The sequence below is a fragment of the Ranitomeya imitator genome, chromosome 3, assembly GCF_032444005.1.
Source record: "Ranitomeya imitator isolate aRanImi1 chromosome 3, aRanImi1.pri, whole genome shotgun sequence".
NCBI classification, from domain to species: Eukaryota; Metazoa; Chordata; class Amphibia; order Anura; family Dendrobatidae; genus Ranitomeya; species Ranitomeya imitator.
This window is the reverse complement of record NC_091284.1, coordinates 763521575-763546641: the sequence shown is the minus strand read 5'-3', so window position 1 is coordinate 763546641 and position 25067 is coordinate 763521575. Positions and strand designations below refer to the sequence as shown.

The following is a 25067-nucleotide window of genomic DNA, read 5'->3' as shown; positions in this document are numbered from 1 at the left end:
GACATTTTTTGAGAAACGGGAAGGTCAGAAATGAAATCCATCGAAATATGTGTCCAAGGCCTCTTCGGGACCGGCAAGGGCAAAAGCAACCCACTGGCACGTGAACAGCAGGGCTTAGCCCTAGCACAAATTCCACAGGACTGCACAAAAGCACGCACATCCCGCGACAGAGATGGCCACCAGAAGGATCTAGCAACCAACTCCCTGGTACCAAAGATTCCTGGATGACCGGCCAGCACCGAACAATGAAGTTCAGAGATAACTTTACTAGTCCACCTATCAGGGACGAACAGTTTCTCGGCCGGACAACGATCAGGTTTATTAGCCTGAAATTTCTGCAACACTCTCCGCAAATCAGGGGAGATGGCAGACACAATGACTCCTTCCTTGAGGATACTCGCCGGCTCAGATAACCCCGGAGAGTCGGGCACAAAACTCCTAGACAGAGCATCCGCCTTCACATTTTTAGAGCCCGGAAGGTATGAAATCACAAAATCAAAACGAGCAAAAAATAACGACCAACGGGCCTGTCTAGGATTCAAGCGCTTGGCAGACTCAAGATAAGTAAGGTTCTTATGATCAGTCAAAACCACCACGCGATGCTTAGCACCCTCAAGCCAATGACGCCACTCCTCGAATGCCCACTTCATGGCCAGCAACTCTCGGTTGCCCACATCATAATTACGCTCAGCAGCAGAAAATTTCCTGGAAAAGAAAGCACATGGTTTGAACACTGAGCAACCAGAACCTCTCTGTGACAAAACCGCCCCTGCACCAATCTCAGAAGCATCAACCTCGACCTGGAACGGAAGAGAAACATCAGGTTGACACAACACAGGGGCACAGCAAAAACGACGCTTCAACTCCTGAAAAGCTTCCACGGCAGCAGAAGACCAATTAACCAAATCAGCACCCTTCTTGGTCAAATCGGTCAATGGTCTGGCAATGCTAGAAAAATTACAGATGAAGCGACGATAAAAATTAGCAAAGCCCAGGAATTTCTGCAGACTTTTTAGAGATGTCGGCTGAGTCCAATCCTGGATGGCCTGAACTTTAACCGGATCCATCTCGATAGTAGAAGGGGAAAAGATGAACCCCAAAAATGAAACTTTCTGCACACCGAAGAGACACTTTGATCCCTTCACGAACAAGGAATTAGCACGCAGTACCTGGAAAACCATTCTGACTTGCTTCACATGAGACTCCCAATCATCTGAGAAGATCAAAATGTCATCCAAGTAAACAATCAAGAATTTATCCAGATACTCACGGAAAATGTCATGCATAAAAGACTGAAAAACAGATGGAGCATTGGCAAGTCCAAACGGCATCACCAGATACTCAAAATGACCCTCGGGCGTATTAAATGCCGTTTTCCATTCATCTCCCTGCCTGATTCTCACCAGATTATACGCACCACGAAGATCAATCTTAGTAAACCAACTAGCCCCCTTAATCCGAGCAAACAAGTCAGAAATCAATGGCAAGGGATACTGAAACTTAACAGTGATCTTATTAAGAAGGCGGTAATCAATACACGGTCTTAGCGAACCATCCTTCTTGGCTACAAAAAAGAACCCTGCTCCCAATGGTGACGACGATGGGCGAATATGTCCCTTCTCCAGGGACTCCTTCACATAACTGCGCATAGCGGTGTGTTCAGGTACGGACAAATTAAATAAACGACCCTTAGGGAATTTACTACCAGGAATCAAATCGATAGCACAATCACAATTCCTATGCGGAGGTAGGGCATCAGACTTGGACTCTTCAAATACATCCTGAAAGTCCGACAAGAACTCTGGGATGTCAGAAGGAATGGATGACGAAATAGACAAAAATGGAACATCACCATGTACTCCCTGACAACCCCAGCTGGTTACCGACATAGAGTTCCAATCCAATACTGGATTATGGGTTTGTAGCCATGGCAACCCCAACACGACCACATCATGCAAATTATGCAGTACCAGAAAGCGAATAACTTCCTGATGTGCAGGAGCCATGCACATGGTCAGCTGGGCCCAGTACTGAGGCTTATTCTTGGCCAAAGGTGTAGCATCAATTCCTCTCAACGGAATAGGACACCGCAAAGGCTCCAAGAAAAATCCACAACGTTTAGCATAATCCAAATCCATCAGATTCAGGGCAGCGCCTGAATCCACAAACGCCATGACAGAATACGATGACAAAGAGCACATTAAGGTAATGGACAAAAGGAATTTGGACTGTACAGTACCAATAACGGCAGAGCTATCGAACCGCCTAGTGCGTTTAGGACAATTAGAAATAGCATGAGTAGAATCACCACAATAGAAACACAGTCTGTTCAGACGTCTGTGTTCTTGCCGTTCTACTTTAGTCATAGTCCTGTCGCACTGCATAGGCTCAGGTTTACTCTCAGACAATACCGCCAGATGGTGCACAGATTTACGCTCGCGCAAGCGACGACCGATCTGAATGGCCAAGGACATAGACTCATTCAAACCAGCAGGCATAGGAAATCCCACCATTACATCCTTAAGAGCTTCAGAGAGACCCTTTCTGAACAAAGCCGCTAGTGCAAATTCATTCCACAGAGTGAGTACTGACCACTTCCTAAATTTCTGACAATATACTTCTACATCATCCTGACCCTGGCATAAAGCCAGCAGATTTTTCTCAGCCTGATCCACTGAATTAGGCTCATCGTAAAGCAATCCCAGCGCCTGGAAAAATGCATCAACATTACTCAATGCAGAATCTCCTGGTGCAAGAGAAAACGCCCAGTCCTGTGGGTCGCCGCGCAAAAAAGAAATAATAATCAAAACCTGTTGAATAGGATTACCAGAAGAATGAGGTTTCAAGGCCAAAAATAGCTTACAATTATTTCTGAAGCTCAGGAACTTAGTTCTGTCACCAAAAAACAAATCAGGAATCGGAATTCTTGGTTCTAGCATCGATTTCTGATCAATAGTATCTTGAATCTTTTGTACATTTACAACGAGATTATCCATTGAGGAGCACAGAGCCTGAATATCCATGTCCACAGCTGTGTCCTGAAGCACTCTAATGTCTAGGGGAAAAAAAAGACTGAAGACAGAGCTAAGAAAAAAAAATGATGTCAGGATTTCTTTTTTCCCTCTATTGGGAATCATTGGTGTGGCTCCTTGTACTGTTATGGCTGGCAATCAGGCAACACAGCGTGCAGTAATCAGCGCACATACAGAGATCTGGCAATAACCAAAAACAATAGAACGAGCTCTGAGACGTGGAATCTCTGTAGACTGCAGTACCTGATCTATCCTCACACAACTATAAGCAGCAGTGGATTGCGCCTATCACTACCTATGCAACTCGGCACTGCCTGAGGAGCTGACTAGCCTGAAGATAGAAATACAAGCCTGACTTACCTCAGAGAAATACCCCAAAGGAATAGGCAGCCCCCCACATATAATGACTGTTAGCAAGATGAAAAGACAAACGTAGGAATGAAATAGATTCAGCAAAGTGAGGCCCGATATTCTAGACAGAGCGAGGATAGCAAAGAGAACTATGCAGTCTACAAAAAACCCTAAAACGAAAACCACGCAAAGGGGCAAAAAGACCCACCGTGCCGAACTAACAGCACGGCGGTGCACCCCTTTGCTTCTCAGAGCTTCCAGCAAAAGTTAATAGCAAGCTGGACAGAAAAAACAGAAAACAAACTAGAAGCACTTATCTAGCAGAGCAGCAGGCCCAAGGAAAGATGCAGTAGCTCAGATCCAACACTGGAACATTGACAAGGAGCAAGGAAGACAGACTCAGGTGGAGCTAAATAGCAAGGCAGCCAACGAGCTCACCAAAACACCTGAGGGAGGAAGCCCAGAGACTGCAATACCACTTGTGACCACAGAAGTGAACTCAGCCACAGAATTCACAACAGTCCACTCTCTGTCCGGTTCTTCCGTCCTCACGGTCACTATTGGACTGCGCTCAGATTTCATCAGAGTGCAGTCAGATTGTATCAGTCTTCCGTTCTCACGGTCACTATAGGACTGCGCTCAGATTACATCAAAGTGCAGTCAGATCGTCACAGTACAATCAGGCCATGGACCCCGCTGGTGCCTCCGCAGTAACCCAGAAGGAGTTGTTGATCTTACGGGAGAATCAGACCCGTATTATGTCTGTTATGAAGTCTATGGACTCTCGTTTAACCGCCCTACAGACTTCGGATCCTGGTAACGCCCCTCTGCTGGTGGGACTCCAGCAGGAGCTCGCACAGCAGCGAGATACCCAGTCCCATATTCTTACTTACATGGCGTCGGTTGACGACCGCCTTCACTCTCTTCAGTCTGCCGCCGCTGCTTCTGCCTCTCATCGAGATCCTGTACCCCTTCCTCCTCCTCGTTTGGGAAAGCCCCCTCGATACAGCGGCGATCCCAAATTGTGTCGGGGTTTTTTGAACCAGTGCCGTCTACACTTTGAGCTCCTACCCCAGCAATATCCCTCTGATCGTGCTAAGGTGGCCTTTATTGTGTCCCATCTCGAGGGAGAAGCTCTGTCCTGGGTTAACCCCTTATGGGAGCGGGATGACCCGGTAGTTGCCAGCATACAGATTTTTCTAGACACATTTCGTAAGGTCTTTGATGAGCCAGGTCGGGTGGCATCTACCACTGAATCCCTCTTTAATCTTCAACAGGGGAACCTTACTGTTGGACAATACGCCATCCGTTTCCGGACACTTTCTTCTGAGCTTGGATGGAATAACGAGGCACTGGTAGGGGCTTTTTGGAGAGGGCTCTCGTCCAAGATTAAGGATGAGCTCGCAGGTCGGGATACCCCTACTATCCTGGAAGACCTTATATCCCTGGCCACACGTATTGATTTACGTTTCCAGGAGCGCTCTCGAGAATTAGTCAGGGAGAGGAGATCCTTTAGGACTAATTGGGTGCCTGGTTCCTCCTCGGTCAAGTCCTCTGCGTCTTCCGCTCCTGAACCTATGCAGGTGGATCGAGTTAGGTTGTCGGAGCAGCGTCGCAAGGAGAGGTTGGCGCAGGGCTTGTGTCTTTATTGCGGAGGGGTAAATCATTTCTTGCGTTCCTGTCCAGAGAGGCCGGGAAACTCCTCCACCTAGGCCAGGTAAGAGAGGCCTTCCTAGGTGATTCAAATTCCTCTCTACCCCTAACTATTTCAGCTTTGATTTCTGTAGGTCTTGAGCGTAGGTCTGTGGAGGCGTATGTGGACTCGGGTGCCGCTGGTAATTTCATTCGGCAGGAGGAGGTGAACAAATTTCAGATACCTGTGGTTACTCTTGAGACTCCGCGTTTTATTTCTGCAGTGGATGGCAGACCCCTACCTGTTTCCATCAAGATGGTCACTCTCGAGTTGGACATGCAGATTGGAGCTCTACACCAGGAGAAGATAGCATTTTATGTTCTGCCTAATCTTTCTCACGCTCTGCTCTTGGGTCTACCCTGGCTCAGGTCGCATGAGCCAGTTCTTGATTGGCGCTCTGGAGAGATACTCCGCTCGGGTCATGGTTGTCATGAACGTTGTCTGCTGTCCGTCTCCCGTCCAGGTCTTCCCCAAGCACCCGTCAATCTTCCTAGTCTTCCCTCTGCCTATCTCTCGTTTGCCGATGTCTTTGATAAAAAGGAGGCGGAGTCTCTTCCTCCACACCGAGCCTATGACTGCCCTATCAAGTTAATTCCTGGATCTACCCTTCCCAAGGGAAGAACCTATCCGTTATCTCCGGCAGAGACCTTAGCCATGTCAGAATACATCCGAGAGAATTTAGCCAAGGGTTTCATCCGGAAGTCCTCTTCTCCAGCTGGAGCCGATTTTATCTTCGTCCGGAAGAAAGATGGATCCCTTCGGCCATGTATAGACTACCGAGGTCTGAATGCCATCACAGTCAAGAATAGGTATCCCCTACCGCTGATTCCTGAACTCTTCGACCGACTGAGAGGAGCCCGAATTTTCTCCAAACTAGATTTACGCGGAGCCTATAATTTGATCCGAATTCGCGCTGGAGACGAGTGGAAGACTGCCTTCAACACCCGGGATGGCCACTATGAATACCTGGTCATGCCCTTTGGTCTCTGTAACGCTCCAGCGGTCTTCCAGGAATTTGTAAATGAGATCTTCCGTGATCTACTGTATTCTTGTGTGGTGGTATATCTTGACGACATCCTTATTTTTTCACCCGACTTGTCCTCTCACAGAAGTGTTCGTCTGGTTCTACAGCGTCTTTGGGAGAATCGCCTCTACACAAAGATCGAGAAGTGTTTGTTTGAACAGACTTCTTTGCCTTTCTTGGGATATATTATTTCTGACATGGGGTTGGAGATGGATCCTGAGAAACTATCTGCTGTACTTAAGTGGCCTCGTCCTATTGGAGTGAAGGCCATCCAACGATTTTTGGGCTTCGCTAACTACTATAGACAATTCATTCCGCATTTCTCTTCTGTGACCAAGCCTCTTGCCGCTCTTACCCGGAAAGGAGCGGTTCACAATGTTTGGCCTCCGGAGGCAGAAGACGCCTTTCTCTCCCTAAAAAGGGCCTTCACATCTGCTCCTGTTCTTCATCGGCCTGTGGCCAGCAGGCCTTTCATCCTTGAAGTGGATGCCTCCTCTTCGGGTGCTGGGGCAACTCTCTCCCAAAGATCTCTCTCCGGTCGTCTGGTTCCTTGTGGGTTCTTCTCGAAGTCATTTTCGCCCGCGGAATGCAATTATTCAATTGGAGATCGAGAATTACTTGCTATAAAGATGGCTCTACAGGAGTGGCGTTATCTCTTGGAAGGGGCCATTCATCCCTTTAAAATTTTCACAGACCACAAAAACTTGGCTTACATTCAATCCGCCCAAAGACTTAATTCCAGACAGGCCAGATGGTCTTTGTTCTTTTCTCGTTTTGATTTTAAGCTTCATTTTCGACCCGGAGATAAGAATTCTAAAGCGGATGCACTTTCCCGATCCTTGCAATCTCCCGAGACAGAAGAAGGTCCTTCACATATTATTGATCCTGCCAAAATCATCATGGTGGCTCCCTCTAACCTCCTCTCTGTTCCCCCTGGCAGAACTTTTGTCCCGTGTGACAAGAGAACAGAGGTATTGCATTGGGGACATTCTTCCAAAGTTGCTGGACATGTCGGCACCAAGAAGACTCTCGCTCTTCTCTCCCGGTACTATTGGTGGCCGTCTCTCCGACAAGATACTTCGGATTTTGTGGCCTCCTGCACGACTTGTGCTAAAAACAAAGTACCTAGAGGGCTACCTTCCGGTCTCCTGCATCCGTTACCCATTCCCGAGGCCCCATGGCAACAAATAGCTATGGATTTCGTTACAGATTTGCCTCGTTCCTCTGGATGCACAACCATCCTGGTGGTGGTGGATCGGTTCTCCAAGATGGCCCATTTCGTTCCATTGCCTGGATTACCCTCGGCTCCAGAATTGGCAAGAATTTTCATCCATCAGATCTTCAGATTACATGGACTTCCTCAGCAAATTGTGTCGGATTGAGGGGTCCAATTTACCTCCAAGTTCTGGAGAGCACTTTGTAAGCTCTTGGGCATTTCGCTGGATTTCTCCTCCGCCTATCATCCTCAGACCAACGGGCAAGTGGAACGGATAAATCAAGTCTTGACCTCCTACCTCCGCAATTTTACCAACGCTCATCATGATGACTGGGTAACTCTTCTTCCTTGGGCTGAGTTTGCCCATAATAATCATCCTACTGGGGCAACTTCTAAATCTCCATTCTTTGTGGTTTCTGGTCTGAACCCGGGAATACCTCTTCCTATGTCTTCCCCTTCTGGAGTGCCTGCAGCAGACGCCTTTTCTTCTGAATTTTCCCAAATTTGGAGAGAGACCAAGGAGGCTCTCGTTCGGACTGCAGCCCAGATGAAGAGACACGCCGACAAAAGGAGGAGGGATCTTCCACCATTTCATCCTGGTGACAAGGTCTGGCTTTCGACTAAACACATTCGCTTGAAGATTCCTTCCTACAAGTTGGGTCCTCGATACATCGGTCCCTTCGAGATTTTGGGACGTATTAACAACGTGGCCTATAGATTGAGATTGCCGGCTTCTCTCCGAGTCCCTAACGTCTTCCATGTCTCGCTCTTGAAACCTCTCATTCTTAATCATTCTTAATCGATTCTCTCCTGCACCCATGGACTCCCCTCAGCCCTTTAGCATTGACAAATGACAATGTTTTTGAAGTAAAGGATATTCTGGCCATGAAGAGGGTTAGAGGAAGGGTCTTCTATCTTATTGATTGGAAGGGGTTTGGTCCTGAGGAGAGGTCGTGGGAGCCTAGGGAGAACGTTAATGCTCCACGGATTCTGAGAAGATTCACAGCCAGTCTCGGAGGGGGGAGTCTTAGGAGGGGGGGTACTGTCATACCGGCCTCCTCTGACGCTGCGGCCACTTCTCCTATCAGTCCCGCTCTCTCCATTTCTCCTCGCCGCCCTCAGTGTCGCACCGGTTCCCCGCGTCCTCTTCCTGCTGCTCGGGGATTTCGGCGTGGGGTGCGCGCTCCTCTTCCCTCCCGTCCTGTACCTGCTCCACACATGCGCCTTAGGACGCGGGCGTGCACTTCTTCCTCCAGTTAACCATTTCGGACCCTCCCTGCTCCTGTCTCCTCCAATCAGTTACTTCTTTGGGCTATATCAGGCCTCGCCTCCATAATGGAGGTGCCTGATTGTTGTGTGCAGTTTGTACCTTCGTTTGGCCCTGTCTGGTTCAGATCCTTTTCTGCTCCAGTCTGGTCCATGTTCTCAGGCTCATTCTCCTCCTGTCTTCCCTCCGTTTTCCCAGCCTGTCTACCTTGGTTTGTCCCTTCTGTCCTTTCCAGAGCCGTCCCTCTTGGTGCCAGCTGTTGCGGTATTGTTCCCCTCAGGCCTGCTCCCCAACTATCCCTGTATAGGGGTTGTCATCGTGGGTTCGCTCGTCCCTGGGTGTATCAGTACCGTGACCCAGAGGGTCCACTCTCTGTCCGGTTCTTCCATCCTCACGGTCACTATTGGACTGCGCTCAGATTTCATCAGAGTGCAGTCAGATTGTCACAGTCTTCCGTTCTCTCGGTCACTATTGGACTGCGCTCAGATTTCATCAGAGTGCAGTCAGATTGTATCAGTCTTCCGTTCTCACGGTCACTATAGGACTGCGCTCAGATTACATCAGAGTGCAGTCAGATCGTCACAGTATCCACATGAAAATTGGATGAAGGGTTTAGGACTTTCAGCTCCTTAACATGTGCCACCCTGTTTTGAAAGGGACCAAAAGTAATTGGACAGATTCAATAATTTTAAATTAAATATTAATTTTTAGTACTTCGTTGAAAACCCTTTGTTGGCAATGACTGCCTCAAGTCTTGGACTCATGGACATCACCAGACGCTGTGTTTCCTCCTTTTTGAGGCTCTGCCAGGCCTTCACTGCGGTGGTTTTCAGTTGCTGTTTGTTTGTGGCCTTTCTGTCTGAAGTTTAGTCTTTAACAAGTGAAATGCTGCTCAATTGGGTTGAGATCAGGTGACTGACTTGGCCATTCAAGAATATTCCACTTCTTTGCTTTAATAAACTCCTGGTTTACTTTGGCTTTATGTTTTGGGTCATTGTCCATCTGTAGTATGAAACGACGACCAATCAGTTTTGCTGCATTAGGCTGGATCTGAGCACACAGTATGTCTCTGAATACCTCAGAATTCATTCGGCTGCTTCTGTCCTGTGTCACATCATCAATAAACACTAGTGACCCAGTGCCACTGGCAGCCATGCATGCCCAAGCCATCACACTGCCTCCACCGTGTTTTACAGATGATGTGGTATGCTTTGGATCAAGAGCTGTACCACGCCTTAGCCATGCTTTTCTCTTTCCATCATTCTGGTAGAGGTTGATGTTGGTTTCATCTGTCCAAAGAATGTTCTTCCAGAACTGTGCTGGCTTTTTTAGATGTTTTTTAGCATAGTCCAGTCTAGCCTTTTTATTCTTGATGCTTATGAGTGGTTTGCACCGTGCAGTGAACCCTCTGTATTTACTTTCATGCAGTCTTCTCTTTATGGTTGATCTGGATATTGATACGCCGACCTCCTGGAGAGTGTTGGTCACTTGGTTGGCTGTTGTGAAGGGGTTTCTCTTCACCATGGAGATTATTCTGCGATCATCCACCACTGTTGTCTTCCGTGGGCGCCCAGGTCTTTTTGCATTGATGAGTTCACCAGTGCTTTCTTTCTTTCTCATGATGTACCAAACTGTATATTTTGCCACTCTTAATATTGTAGCAATTTCTCGGATGGGTTTTTTCTGTTTTCGCAGCTTAAGGATGGCTTGTTTCACCTTCATGGAGAGCTCGTCTGACCTCATGTTTACTTCACAGCAAAACCTTCCAAATGCAAGCACCACACCTCAAATCAACTCCAGGCCTTTTATCTGCTTAATTGAGAATGACATAATGAAGGGATTGCCCACACCTGTCCATGAAATAGCCTTGGAGTCAATTGTCCAATTACTTTTGGTCCCTTTAAAAACAGGGTGGCGCATGTTAAGGAGCTGAAACTCCTAAACCCTTCATCCAATTTTAATGTGGATACCCTCAAATAAAAGCTGAAAGTCTGAACTTCAACTGCATCTGAATTGTTTTGTTTAAAATTCATTGTGGTAATATCTATAACCAAAATTAGAAAAATGTTGTCTATGTCCAAATATATATCGACCTAACTGTATAGTGACTTACAGCTGATGTTCTTTCTGATGGAGTCATTCACTTTTCCCGTCTTTTCCTTCTGGCCCAGACCAACATGACATCTTCTTCAGCCAAAACTCGTCTGCAGAGATTTCAACAAAGACACATTTAACTTCTCACATTTCCAGCCCCACCACCACCTATTCCCAACCTGTACTAACTTCTCATCCTGCTGATATCTCAATATTGAGCTGCTGCCCCTATGACCTGCTGTTTGGCTCAGTAATAGTGCTCTTCTTAGTTCCCCACAGAAAAATACCAACCACGGTCATCCTTACATAGTAATAATGCCTCAGTTGTGCCCTCTAGATGGTAAAATATCTTTCTAGAAAAAAATCCACTGTACATGTGCCCTAGAAAAGTGTTCACATTTTGCCCCTTTGACGGCCACAATACTGAGTGCCCCAATAACAATAATGCTTCTTAAGTGCCCACTTAACATTTATTAGTGTCCACTGAGTCCCCCCATGATCACTGTTATGTTTGCTAATGACAGGTGTTATGAAGGCAATCCAGAAACACAGTGTGCTTAGCGATCAGAGCGCACACAGTGATCTGACAAATACCCAAAAATACAAAAACGAGCTCTGAGACGTGGAAACTCTGTAGACTGCACACCTGATCCTATCCTAAACACAACTAAAAGCGGCTGTGGATTGCGCCTAACAACTACCTAGGCAACTCGGCACAGCCTAAGAAACTTGCTAGCCTGAAGATAGAAAAATAGGCCTGACTTGCCCCAGAGAAATTCCCCAAAGGAAAAGGCAGCCCCCCACATATAATGACTGTGAGTAAGATGAAAAGACAAAACGTAGGGATGAAATAGATTCAGCAAAGTGGGGCCCGATATTCTAGGACAGAGCGAGGACAGTAAAGCGAACTTTGCAGTCTACAAAAAACCCTAAAGCAAAACCACGCAAAGGGGGCAAAAAAAACCCACCGTGCCGAACTAATGGCACGGCGGTACACCCTTTGTGTCTCAGAGCTTCCAGCAAAACAAAAGACAAGCTGGACAGAAAAAAAGCACCAAAAAAGCAAAAAGCACTTAGCTATACAGAGCAGCAGGTCACAGGAACAATCAGGAGAAGCTCAGATCCAACACTGAAACATTGACAAGGAGCAAGGATAGCAGCATCAGGCGGAGTTAAGTAATGAAGCAGTTAACGAGCTCACCAGAACACCTGAGGGAGGAAGCTCAGAAGCTGCAGTACCACTTGTGACCACAGGAGTGAATTCAGCCACAGAATTCACAACAGTACCCCCCCCTTGAGGAGGGGTCACCGAACCCTCACCAGAGCCCCCAGGCCGACCAGGATGAGCCGCATGAAAGGCACGAACAAGATCGGAAGCATGAACATCAGAGGCAAAAACCCAGGAATTATCTTCCTGAGCATAACCCTTCCATTTAACCAGATACTGGAGTTTCCGTCTAGAAACACGAGAATCCAAAATCTTCTCCACAATATACTCCAATTCCCCCTCCACCAAAACCGGGGCAGGAGGCTCAACAGATGGAACCATAGGTGCCACGTATCTCCGCAACAACGACCTATGGAATACATTATGTATGGAAAAGGAGTCTGGGAGGGTCAAACGAAAAGACACAGGATTGAGAACCTCAGAAATCCTATACGGACCAATAAAACGAGGTTTAAATTTAGGAGAGGAAACCTTCATAGGAATATGATGAGAAGATAACCAAACCAGATCCCCAACACGAAGTCGGGGACCCACACGGCGTCTGCGATTAGTGAAAAGTTGAGCTTTCTCCTGGGACAAGATCAAATTGTCCACTACCTGAGTCCAGATCTGCTGCAACCTATCCACCACAGAATCCACACCAGGACAGTCCGAAGACTCAACCTGTCCTGAAGAGAAACGAGGATGGAACCCAGAATTGCAAAAAAATGGAGAAACCAAGGTAGCCGAGCTGGCCCGATTATTAAGGGCGAACTCAGCCAACGGCAAAAAGGACACCCAATCATCCTGGTCTGCAGAAACAAAACATCTCAGATATGTTTCCAAGGTCTGATTGGTTCGTTCGGTCTGGCCATTAGTCTGAGGATGGAAAGCCGAGGAAAAGGATAGGTCAATGCCCATCCTACCACAAAAGGCTCGCCAAAACCTTGAAACAAACTGGGAACCTCTGTCAGAAACAATATTCTCAGGAATGCCATGCAACCGAACCACATGCTGAAAGAACAAAGGTACCAAATCAGAGGAGGAAGGCAATTTAGCCAAGGGCACCAGATGGACCATTTTAGAAAAGCGATCACAGACCACCCAAATGACTGACATCTTTTGAGAAACGGGAAGGTCAGAAATGAAATCCATCGAAATATGTGTCCAAGGCCTCTTTGGGACCGGCAAGGGCAAAAGCAACCCACTGGCACGAGAACAGCAGGGCTTAGCCCTAGCACAAATCCCACAGGACTGCACAAAAGTACGTACATCCCATGACAGAGATGGCCACCAGAAGGATCTAGCCACTAACTCTCTGGTACCAAAGATTCCAGGATGACCAGCCAACACCGAACAATGAAGTTCAGAGATAAGTTTATTAGTCCACCTATCAGGGACGAACAGTTTCTCTGCTGGACAACGATCAGGTTTATTCGCCTGAAATTTTTGCAGCACCCGCCGCAAATCAGGGGAGATGGCAGACACAATGACTCCTTCCTTGAGGATACCCGCTGGCTCAGATAAACCCGGAGAGTCGGGCACAAAACTCCTAGACAGAGCATCCGCCTTCACATTTTTAGAGCCCGGAAGGTACGAAATCACAAAGTCGAAGCGGGCAAAAAATAACGACCAACGGGCCTGTCTAGGATTCAAGCGCTTGGCAGACTCGAGATAAGTCAAGTTCTTATGATCAGTCAATACCACCACGCGATGCTTAGCTCCTTCAAGCCAATGACGCCACTCCTCGAATGCCCACTTCATTGCCAGCAACTCTCGATTGCCCACATCATAATTACGCTCAGCGGGTGAAAACTTCCTGGAAAAGAAAGCACATGGTTTCATCACTGAGCAATCAGAACCTCTCTGTGACAAAACCGCCCCTGCTCCAATCTCAGAAGCATCAACCTCGACCTGGAACGGAAGAGAAACATCTGGCTGACACAACACAGGGGCAGAACAAAAACGACGCTTCAACTCCTGAAAAGCTTCCACAGCAGCAGAAGACCAATTAACCAAATCAGCACCCTTCTTGGTCAAATCGGTCAATGGTTTGGCAATGCTAGAAAAATTACAGATGAAGCGACGATAAAAATTAGCAAAGCCCAGGAACTTTTGCAGATTTTTCAGAGATGTCGGCTGAATCCAATCCTGGATGGCTTGGACCTTAACTGGATCCATCTCGATAGTAGAAGGGGTAAAGATGAACCCCAAAAATGAAACTTTCTGCACACCGAAGAGACACTTTGATCCCTTCACAAACAAAGAGTTAGCACGCAGGACCTGAAAAACCATTCTGACCTGCTTCACATGAGACTCCCAATCATCTGAGAAGATCAAAATGTCATCCAAGTAAACAATCAGGAATTTATCCAGATTCTCACGGAAGATGTCATGCATAAAAGACTGAAACACAGATGGAGCATTGGCAAGTCCGAACGGCATCACTAGATACTCAAAATGACCCTCGGGCGTATTGAATGCAGTTTTCCATTCATCTCCTTGCCTGATTCTCACCAGATTATACGCACCACGAAGATCTATCTTAGTGAACCAACTAGCCCCTTTAATCCGAGCAAACAAGTCAGATAACAATGGCAAGGGATACTGAAATTTAACAGTGATCTTATTAAGAAGGCGGTAATCAATACACGGTCTCAGCGAACCATCCTTCTTGGCTACAAAGAAGAACCCTGCTCCCAGTGGTGATGACGATGGGCGAATATGTCCCTTCTCCAGGGATTCCTTCACATAACTGCGCATAGCGGCGTGTTCGGGCACGGATAAATTAAATAATCGACCTTTAGGGAATTTACTACCAGGAATCAAATTGATAGCACAATCACAATCCCTATGCGGAGGTAGAGCATCGGACTTGGGCTCTTCAAATACATCCTGATAATCAGACAAGAACTCTGGGACCTCAGAAGGGGTGGATGACGAAATCGACAAAAATGGAACATCACCATGTACCCCCTGACAACCCCAGCTGGATACCGAAATGGAATTCCAATCCAATACTGGATTATGGGTTTGTAGCCATGGCAACCCCAACACGACCACATCATGCAGATTATGCAACACCAGAAAGCGAATAACTTCCTGATGTGCAGGAGCCATGCACATGGTCAGCTGGGCCCAGTATTGAGGTTTATTCTTGGCCAAAGGTGTAGCATCAATTCCTCTCAATGGAATAGGACACCGCAACGGCTCCAAGAAAAACCCACAACGTTTAGCATAATCCAAATCCATCAGATTCAGGGCAGCGCCCGAATCCACAAACGCCATGACAGAAAACGACGACAAAGAGCATATCAAAGTAATGGACAGAAGGAATTTGGACTGTACAGTACCAATGACGGCAGACCTAGCGGACCGCTTAGTGCGCTTAGGACAATCAGAAATAGCATGAGTGGAATCACCACAGTAGAAACACAGACCATTCAGACGTCTGTATTCCTGCCGTTCAACTCTAGTCATAGTCCTATCGCACTGCATAGGCTCAGGTTTAACCTCAGGCAGTACCGCCAAATGGTGCACAGATTTACGCTCGCGCAAGCGTCGACCGATCTGAATGGCCAAAGACAAAGACTCATTCAAACCAGCAGGCATAGGAAATCCCACCATGACATCCTTAAGAGCCTCAGAGAGACCCTTTCTGAACAAAGCTGCCAGCGCAGATTCATTCCACTGAGTGAGTACTGACCATTTCCTAAATTTCTGACAATATACTTCTATATCATCCTGACCCTGGCACAAAGCCAGCAAATTTTTCTCAGCCTGATCCACTGAATTAGGCTCATCGTACAGCAATCCGAGCGCCAGGAAAAACGCATCGACACTACTCAATGCAGGGTCTCCTGGCGCAAGAGAAAATGCCCAGTCTTGAGGGTCGCCGCACAAAAAAGAAATAATAATCAAAACCTGTTGAATAGGATTACCAGAAGAATGAGGTTTCAAGGCCAGAAATAGCTTACAATTATTTTTGAAACTTAGAAACTTAGTTCTATCTCCAAAAAACAAATCAGGAATAGGAATTATTGGTTCTAACATAGATTTCTGATCAATAGTATCTTGAATTTTTTGTACATTTATAATGAGATTATCCATTGAAGAGCACAGACCCTGAATATCCATGTCCACACCTGTGTCCAGAATCACCCAAATGTCTAGGGGGAAAAAAAAAAGTGAACACAGAGCAGAAAAAAAAAAAATGATGTCAGAACTTTTTCTTTCCCTCTATTGAGAATCATTAGTTTGGCTCCTTGTACTGTTATGTTTGCTAATGACAGGTGTTATGAAGGCAATCCAGAAACACAGTGTGCTTAGCGATCAGAGCGCACACAGTGATCTGACAAATACCCAAAAATACAAAAACGAGCTCTGAGACGTGGAAACTCTGTAGACTGCACACCTGATCCTATCCTAAACACAACTAAAAGCGGCTGTGGATTGCGCCTAACAACTACCTAGGCAACTCGGCACAGCCTAAGAAACTAGCTAGCCTGAAGATAGAAAAATAGGCCTGACTTGCCCCAGAGAAATTCCCCAAAGGAAAAGGCAGCCCCCCACATATAATGACTGTGAGTAAGATGAAAAGACAAAACGTAGGGATGAAATAGATTCAGCAAAGTGGGGCCCGATATTCTAGGACAGAGCGAGGACAGTAAAGCGAACTTTGCAGTCTACAAAAAACCCTAAAGCAAAACCACGCAAAGGGGGCAAAAAAAACCCACCGTGCCGAACTAACGGCACGGCGGTACACCCTTTGTGTCTCAGAGCTTCCAGCAAAACAAAAGACAAGCTGGACAGAAAAAAAGCACCAAAAAAGCAAAAAGCACTTAGCTATACAGAGCAGCAGGTCACAGGAACAATCAGGAGAAGCTCAGATCCAACACTGAAACATTGACAAGGAGCAAGGATAGCAGCATCAGGCGGAGTTAAGTAATGAAGCAGTTAACGAGCTCACCAGAACACCTGAGGGAGGAAGCTCAGAAGCTGCAGTACCACTTGTGACCACAGGAGTGAATTCAGCCACAGAATTCACAACAGATCACCTTCTCTACATACAGTATGATACCCCCACAGATCCTCTATACATAGTTTGATGTCTCCACTGCTCCCCCAAAACACAGCATAATGACCCCCCAGAAGCCCCCACCGTAGAATCCACACTGTATAATGAACCTCACACTGTATACTGTGTAATTGTATGTTCTTCCCGTGTTTGTGTGGGTTTCCTCCGGGTACTCCGGTTTCCTCCCATACTCCAAAGACATAGGGAATCTAGATTGTGAGCCCCATCGGGGACAGTGTTGATAATGTCTATAAAGCACTGCGGAATATGTTGGCGCTATATAAATAAAAGATTATTATTATTATTAATTGTATTAGTTAGTGATTGGGTGAAGCCATTTATTGTCAAACTACTGTGTTTTCTCTTTTTAAATCATAATGACAACCCAAAACATCCAAATGACTGTGATCAAAAGTTCACATACTCCATTTCTTAATGCCGTGTATTGCCCCATCTAACATCAATGACAGCTTGAAGTCTTTTGTGGCAGTTGTGGATGAGGTTCTTTATTTTCTCTGATGGTAAAGCTGCCCACTCTTGTTGGCAAAAAGCCTCCAGTTCCTGTAAATTCCTGGGCTGTCTAGCATGAACTGCGCACTTGAGATCTCCCCAGAGTGGCTCAATGATATTGAGATCAGGAAACTGAGATGGCCACTCCAGAACCTTCACTTTGTTCTGTTGTAGTCAATGACAGGTCGACTTGGCCTTGTGCTTTGGATCGTTGTCATGATGGAACGTCCAGGTACGTCCCATGCACAGCTTCCGGGCTGATGAGTGCAAATTTGCCTCCAGTATTTCCTGATAACGTGCTGCATTCATCTTTCCTTCAACTTTGACCAAGTTTCCTGTGCCTTTGTAGCTCACACATCCCCAAAACATCAGCGATCCACCTCCATGCTTTACATTAGGAATGGTGTTCCTTTCATCATAGGCCTTGTTGATCTCTCTCCAAATGTAACGTTTATGGTTGTGGCCAAAAAGTTCAGTTTTGGTCTCACCACTCCAAATTATCTTGTTCCAGAAGTTTTGAGGCTATTCTGTGTTCTGTTTTGTGTATTGTAGGCGAGATACTTTGTGGAATTTGCGCAGTAATGGCTTTCTTCTGGTGACTCGACCATGCAGCCCATTTTTCTTCAAGTACCTCCTTATTGTGCATCTTGAAACAGCCACACTGCTAGTTTTCAGAGCATCCTGTATTTCAGTTGATGTTATTTGTGGGGTTTCTTTGCATCCCAAACAATTTTCCTGGCAGTTGTGGATGACATTTTTGTTAGTCTACCTGACAGTGGTTTTGTTTTTACAGAGCCCCTGATTTTCCATTTGTTAATCCCAGTTTGAACGCTGCTGACTGGCATTATCAATTCCTTGGATATCTTTTTATATCCCTTTCCTATTTTATACAGTTCAACTACCTTTTCCCATAGATCCATTGACAGTTCTTTTGCTTTCCCCATGACTCACAATCCAGAAACATCAGTGGCTGGATGAAAGGTGCAAGAGTCTGTCTAGATCCCAGAAACTCACTCAGCTTTTATGCACACACACTGATTACAAGCAAACAGGTCACAGATGAGGATGTTACCTTTAGTAGCCATTCAAACCCATTTGTGTCAACTTCTGTGCATCAGGCGAAAATCACCAGGGTATGTAAACTTTTGATCAGGGTCATTTGGAGGTTTTGGGCTGTCATTATGATTTTAAAATAGAAAAAACAGTCGTTTGACAATAAATGGCTTCACCCAACCACTAACCATGAGTGGAGAAAAAGTTTTGGTGTTATCATTCATATTCTCTGAAAAAAGGCAAAGAAAGCTAAAATTCTGTCAAGGTATGTAAACGATTTTGAGCACAACTGTAGTATCTATCTTTGGCAGCAAGGTACAGTATCAGATAGACAAATTAATCAAACGTATAGCTTCCTATTGCCTTCACTACTGTGTTGCTGGTAGGCAAGAGAGAGTGGATTTCTAATGTGGCTGCAATTATTCATAGTCAGTTAAGCCAGCTCTGTGGGGTCGGCAGGCTCATTATGGCTGTGCTGATATCTCCCAGAGTAATTAGACCAGCATACCAATACATATCTTGTTAGTTGTATCTGTTCTACAGGATCAAAAGGCTCATTGTCAATGGCTGTACCGAAACCACCTTAATTCACAAAGTCAGCATATCACGCATGTTGCTTATTGCCAGCATCCTTACAGTCTACTTATCAACAGACTCAGTTCAAAATCTGTTAAAATAAAATTAATCAGCTATTAGCCTCCCCAACATGTTTCACCTTGCGGGGTCATCAGGGAAAAGAGGCTTTGACTAGAGTTGAGCGAATATGTTCAGAATCTGTCGCCGAATCTGAATTTGCCATATTCGTGGCATATTGGTACCTTCTTCGTGCCGAATTTATGTTTGATGACCGATTCCGAAAATATTTGGTAATTTCTACTCCCATTAACTCCAGTGACATTCGGCTGTATTGGCGAATATTGCAGAAACAATATTTGCCGCCGATCATAATCGGAACCGAATTTTGAAAAATTCGCTCTACTCTAGCTATGACAGTGAAATGTGCACACCGCTGCTCCATTCAAGTCTGGACACTACAGAGCCCATTCTTGGGATTGCTGGGGGTTCCAGCAGTCAATCTCGCCACGATCAGCATGGTATCCCTATTCTGTCGATATGGTATAACAAGCTGTTTTGAGAATAAACTTTTAATAATGATCTGACATTTTTCTTAGTCAGTTGTGTTGTGATCTTTGTATTTTTGTTCTTTATTGCCTGCATTTCCTTGTCCTGTAAATGCCTTAATCTTAAAGGGCAAATTCTTCCTCTTTTATATCTAGAACTCAGTTGAAATATGTTCTTATTTCTAACAGATTGAAAACATGGCCGCGACGCATGAAGCTGCACTGTTAGAGATTAAGACCAGTCATTCAACCTCCATCTCTGCAATCCATGAAGATCATGAGAGAAGAGTTCACAGTAAAACTTTTTTTTAATATACTATTAAATAGACCTTCTAACTTATATATTTATATATCCTACTGGGGAATTCTGTATGAACACATGGAGGTTCCTCTTTTATTAACCAAAGTAAAGAGTGGTCTTACAGAAGCCCCCTCATGATGGTTTTTGCACTAAATCTGTAAAAGAACTGTAGTTTTAATATCCTCCGCTTTCTCCGGGATCCATTGCTGTTCTGCTCCTCTTCTCAGTTACGTCATCGCTCTTCAGAGTCTCTGGATCACTCTTATGCTTTGTGCATGTCATATCTTTTACATTTAAGACTATGGAGTCTCATTCTGACTCTCTATGAATTAACATTGTAAAAGCCACTGCACTCAATTTGACCCAAAGAGTCTGAACAGCAGTGATGTCACTGAGAAGAGGAGCAGAAAGGTGCTGGTCACCGGCCAGAGCTGCAATAGGTGAAGATATTAATACACTGACACTACACTACATATACAGTGGGTACGGAAAGTATTCAGGCCCCTTTCAATTTTTCACTCTTTGTTTCATTGCAGTCATTTGGTAAATTCATGTAATTATTAATTAATGTACACTCTGCACCCCATCTTGACTGAAAATAAACAGAAATGTAGACATTTTTGCAAATTTAATAAAAAACTTGCAAGTCCTACTCTAATATCAAAAACAGCTAACATAGAAAAACTCAAAAAAATAAACACACAACCTTAAGAGCAGACTCACCAAAACCTTGTCAAATGACAAATGCACTCGCAGGGTGCAGCAGGCCCCCGATAATAAATGCTAAAGCAGCACAGGTGCAAGCTACTGATGAGAGCAACCACCCACTCGCCCAAACATTAGAGGGGTTGGCTGCCCAGTAGCAAAAATGCACACTGGTAAGGCTTGCATAAGACACTATTCACACAGATAAATGTGATGCACAGTGTCTGGGCAACCTATTGATCACGCCCATAGTATTAGCAGGCGGGCCGTCCAGCATTATATATATATGCAACACACAAGGAACAAAATAAAAGGGCCCTGCCGCACCCTGCAAAAAGATGATAAAAAGTGCAAAAAAAGATGAAATTTAATAAAAAAGCAAAACTGAAATATCACATGGTTATAAGTTTTCAGACCCTTTTCTCAGACACTCATATTTAAGTCACATTCTGTCCATTTCCTTGTGATCCTCCTTGAGATTGTTCAACTCCTTCATTGGAGTCCAGCTATGTTTAATTAAACTGATAGGACTTGATTTGGAAAGGCACACACCTGTCTATATAAGACATCACAGCTCACAGTGCATGTCAGACCAAATGAGAATCATGAGGTCAAATGAATTGGCCAAGGAGCTCAGAGACAGAATTGTGGCAAGGCACAGATCTGGCCAAGGTTACAACAGAATTTCTGCAGTACTCAATGTTCCTAAGAGCACAGTGGCCTCCATAATCCTTAAATGGAAGAAGTTTGGGAACACCAGAAGTCTTACTAGACCTGGCCATCCAGCCAAACTGAGCAATCGTGGGAGAAGAGCCTTGGTGAGAGAGGTAAAGAAGAACCCCAAGATCACAGTGGCTGAGCTCCAGAGATGCAGTAGGAAGATGGGAGAAAGTTCCACAAAATAAACTATCACTGCAGACCTTCACCAGTCGGGCCTTTATGGCAGAGCGGCCCTACGGAAGACTCTCCTCAGTGCAAGACATATGAAAGCCCACATAGAGTTTGCTAAAAAACACATGAAGGACTCCCAGACTATGAGAAATAAGATTCTCTGATCTGATGAGACGAAGATAGACCTTTTTGGTGATAATTCTAAGCAGTATGTGTGGAGAAAACCAGGCACTGCTCACCACCTGTCCAATACAATCCCAACAGTGAAACATGGTGGTGGCAGCATCATGGTATGGGGTGTTTTTCAGATGCAGGGAAAGAATGACTGGTTGTCATTGAAGGAAACATGAATGCGGCCAAGTACAGAGATATCGGGGATAAAAACCTCTTCCAGAGTGCTCTGGACTTAAGACTTGGCCAAAGGTTCACCTTCCAACAAGACAATGACCCTAAGCACACAGCTAAAATAACAAAGGAGTGGCTCCAGAACAACTCTGTGACCATTCTTGACTGGCCCAGCCAGAGCCCTGACCTAAACCCAATGGAGCATCTCTGGAGAGACCTGAAAATGGCTGTCCACCAACGTTCAACATCCAACCAGACGGAACTGTAGAGGATCTGCAAGGAAGAATGGCAGAGGATCCCCAAATCCAGGTGCGAAAAACTATCATTCCCAAGAAGACTCATGGCTGTACTAGCTCAAAAGGGTGCTTCGCTTCTACTTAATATTGAGCAAAGGGTCTGAATACTTATGACCATGTGATATTTCAGTTTTTCTTTTTTAATACATTTGTAAAAATTACTACAATTCTGTTTTTTTTCAGTCAAGATGGGGTGCAGAGTGTACATTAATGAGAAAAAAAATGAACTTTTTTGAATTTACCAAATGGCTGCAATGAAACAAAGAGTGAAAAATGTAAAGGGGTGTGAATACTTTCTGTACCCACTGTACATATATGCATGTTAATAGGGGAAAAGGGTTCTTGGGAGAACTTCTTTAAGAAACAGTACAGATGAGAGTAATGCCTATTTGTCTCTACATGTAATTTTGACCTTTTTTCCCCTAAAGGGTTTGAATGAATAATTCATAATTTAGATGTTTCCAAGAGGTGTACATTATAGAGGAGTCGGTGTAGACAGTGCTTTCAAATCATGCAGTAAGGAGGTGGACCTGTGCAGGTGACCAGAGTGCATGATTCCTGGTAATAGCAGAAAGTGACCACCACATAACTGCTTTATAATGGTTGTCACCATCCTCCTCGCAGCCTTGACGTTAATTGTGTTTGAATATGCTGTTAGCCACAATGAATCTCAACAGTCAGTGAAGATAATTTATTATACATGGAAATCAGTCTTCATCACTTGACAGAAGATGCTTCAGTATTTCATCCAACCCCTATGAACGCTGTAGCGTGGCTAAAGGATGTCTAATCGATGGGAGATATGTGTCTTATAGATGGCTTGCTGCTGTGATGTAACCATAGCTACCTATATGTGTTTCAGGACCTGTGGTGATGTCACAACCACATGTCTGGTCATGTGATGGGTTCTGGGTGTGGTTAGACATATAAAAGAAAGCCTAATGCTTAACACAGATAGATATGTGAGGAGGTGAAACCCTCCTGTGTATGTCAAGGCTCCAGGACTGAGCCGGAAGGACTGGACATTTGTTTTTCTTTTCCTGAGCCAAAGGCTATTTGTTTTCTGTTATTTCGCCACGTGGTTTATGATGCAATAAACCCTATGAACTTTTCAAGAAACGTGCCTCCTGAGTCTCAGACGTCGCACCCGAGTGAGTGAAATCCCTACAATTGGTGGTAGACGTGCGGGCAGCGTTCCCAGCGGAGACGAAGAGTCTGTTATTGGATGTCCTGGGTCAAGTCTGTGGTAAGCCAGCAAGCTTTGCCGGAGAAAATGGAGGACCTGCTGAAACACTTGCTCCAGTCGCAGCAAGAGAGCAACAGGCTGTTGATGCAGCAGATTCAACAGAACCAGCAGCAGATACAACAGAGCCAGCAGGAGCAACGGCAGCAGATACAACAGAGCCAGCAGGAGCAACGGCAGCAGATGCAGCTTCTGGCAACCGCCATCCAGGGCAAGACGAGCGCCCCAACCCCAGGTCTGGCTGATGACACCCACGTTCGGAAGACGGTAAGACGCGCGTTGCAAAAAATGACTCCCGGGGATGATGTTGAGGCCTTCCTGACGGTGTTTGAGAGGGTCGCTGAGCGGGAAAAACTTCCGCCAGAGCAGTGGGCAGAGGTACTGGCGCCATACCTGACGGGAGAACCCCAGAAGGCGTACTATGATTTGACCTTGCAGGATGCCAAGGAGTATCACAAATTGAAAGCTGAGATTCTCGCACGTTTGGGGGTGACACTGACTGTCAGGGCAAAGCGAGTTCACTGCTGGGCCTATCACCGGGACAAACCACCTCGCTCCCAAATGTTTGATCTGTTGCACCTGGTCCAGAAATGGCTGCAGCCAGAGTCATCTACACCTGCACAGATGGTAGAACGGGTGATGATGGATCGGTTTGTCCATTCCCTCCCAAGGCCTATACAGTCTTGGGTTGCCCAGGGTGATCCCCAGAATGCCGACGAGCTGATCGGACTGGTTGAGAGATACCAAGGGTTGGAAGGCTCCTTCGGGAGGCAGCCCATGCCGTACTGGGGGTCCCAGAAGGGAGCTGAGTCCCAAAAAGGGGTGGTGCGTCCAAGGTCACAAAGGGCGGGGGAGGTGGTGCCCAAGGTCCCTACGGGTGATATTATTTGTTGGAGGTGCCACGGGCCGGGACATATAGCTGCCCGTTGTTCCCAGACCACTGAGCAGATGGACTGCAGCATGGGACGCCGTTGTTCATACTATGCGTATCCAGCCTGTAGTGTGAACTCTCCATCCAACGAGGGACCTCAAGCGTGTCCCGTAAAGGTGAACGGTCGAGCAGTAATGGCACTGTTAGACTCGGGGAGCCTAGTGACCCTGGTGAGGGCCACTTTTCCTCTCCACCTGCTCCCAGGAAAGAAGGTCGGAGTGCGATGCATACATGGTGATGCAAAGGACTACCCTATGGCCAGGGTGGACATTGAAACGGCATGTGGCACTGAGTCCCACATAGTCGGCGTCGTTCAGGACTTGTTGCACCCTATAATTATTGGCCGGGATTTCTGTTTGTTTTGGGATTTGTGGGGGAAAGGTTCTGGGCTGCCTAGCAAGAGTAGGGAACCAATGAACCCTGGAAAGGTGTCGCCACACCCAGAGTCAGACAGGTTTCCTTTTTGTGTCCTGGTTGGAGATGAGGAGGAAGTGTCCCCTGCATCTGACATTCTGGAGTTAGAGGTATCCGGTGAAAATTTTGGGACTGCCCAACATAGGGACCCCACTCTGAGGGAAGCCTTTAATAATGTCACAGTTATTGACGGGGTGGTACAGGAGCCGGGGGCAGACACAAGATTTCCCCATTTTCTGATGAGTGGGGAGTTGTTGTACCGAGTCACGAAAATAAGGGAGGAGTTGGTAGAGCAG

At 45.9% G+C, this 25067-nt stretch overlaps 1 protein-coding gene across 1 annotated transcript in view; it reads left to right on the top strand.

The window, feature by feature from the left end:
- Positions 1-25067, top strand: part of MTUS2 (microtubule associated scaffold protein 2) — a 957846-nt gene that overhangs the window by 889523 nt on the left and 43256 nt on the right. The window contains exon 10 of the mRNA XM_069759018.1: positions 19835-19940. Coding sequence (XP_069615119.1) covers positions 19835-19940 — 106 coding nt within the window. The remainder of the gene's footprint in view (positions 1-19834; positions 19941-25067) is intronic.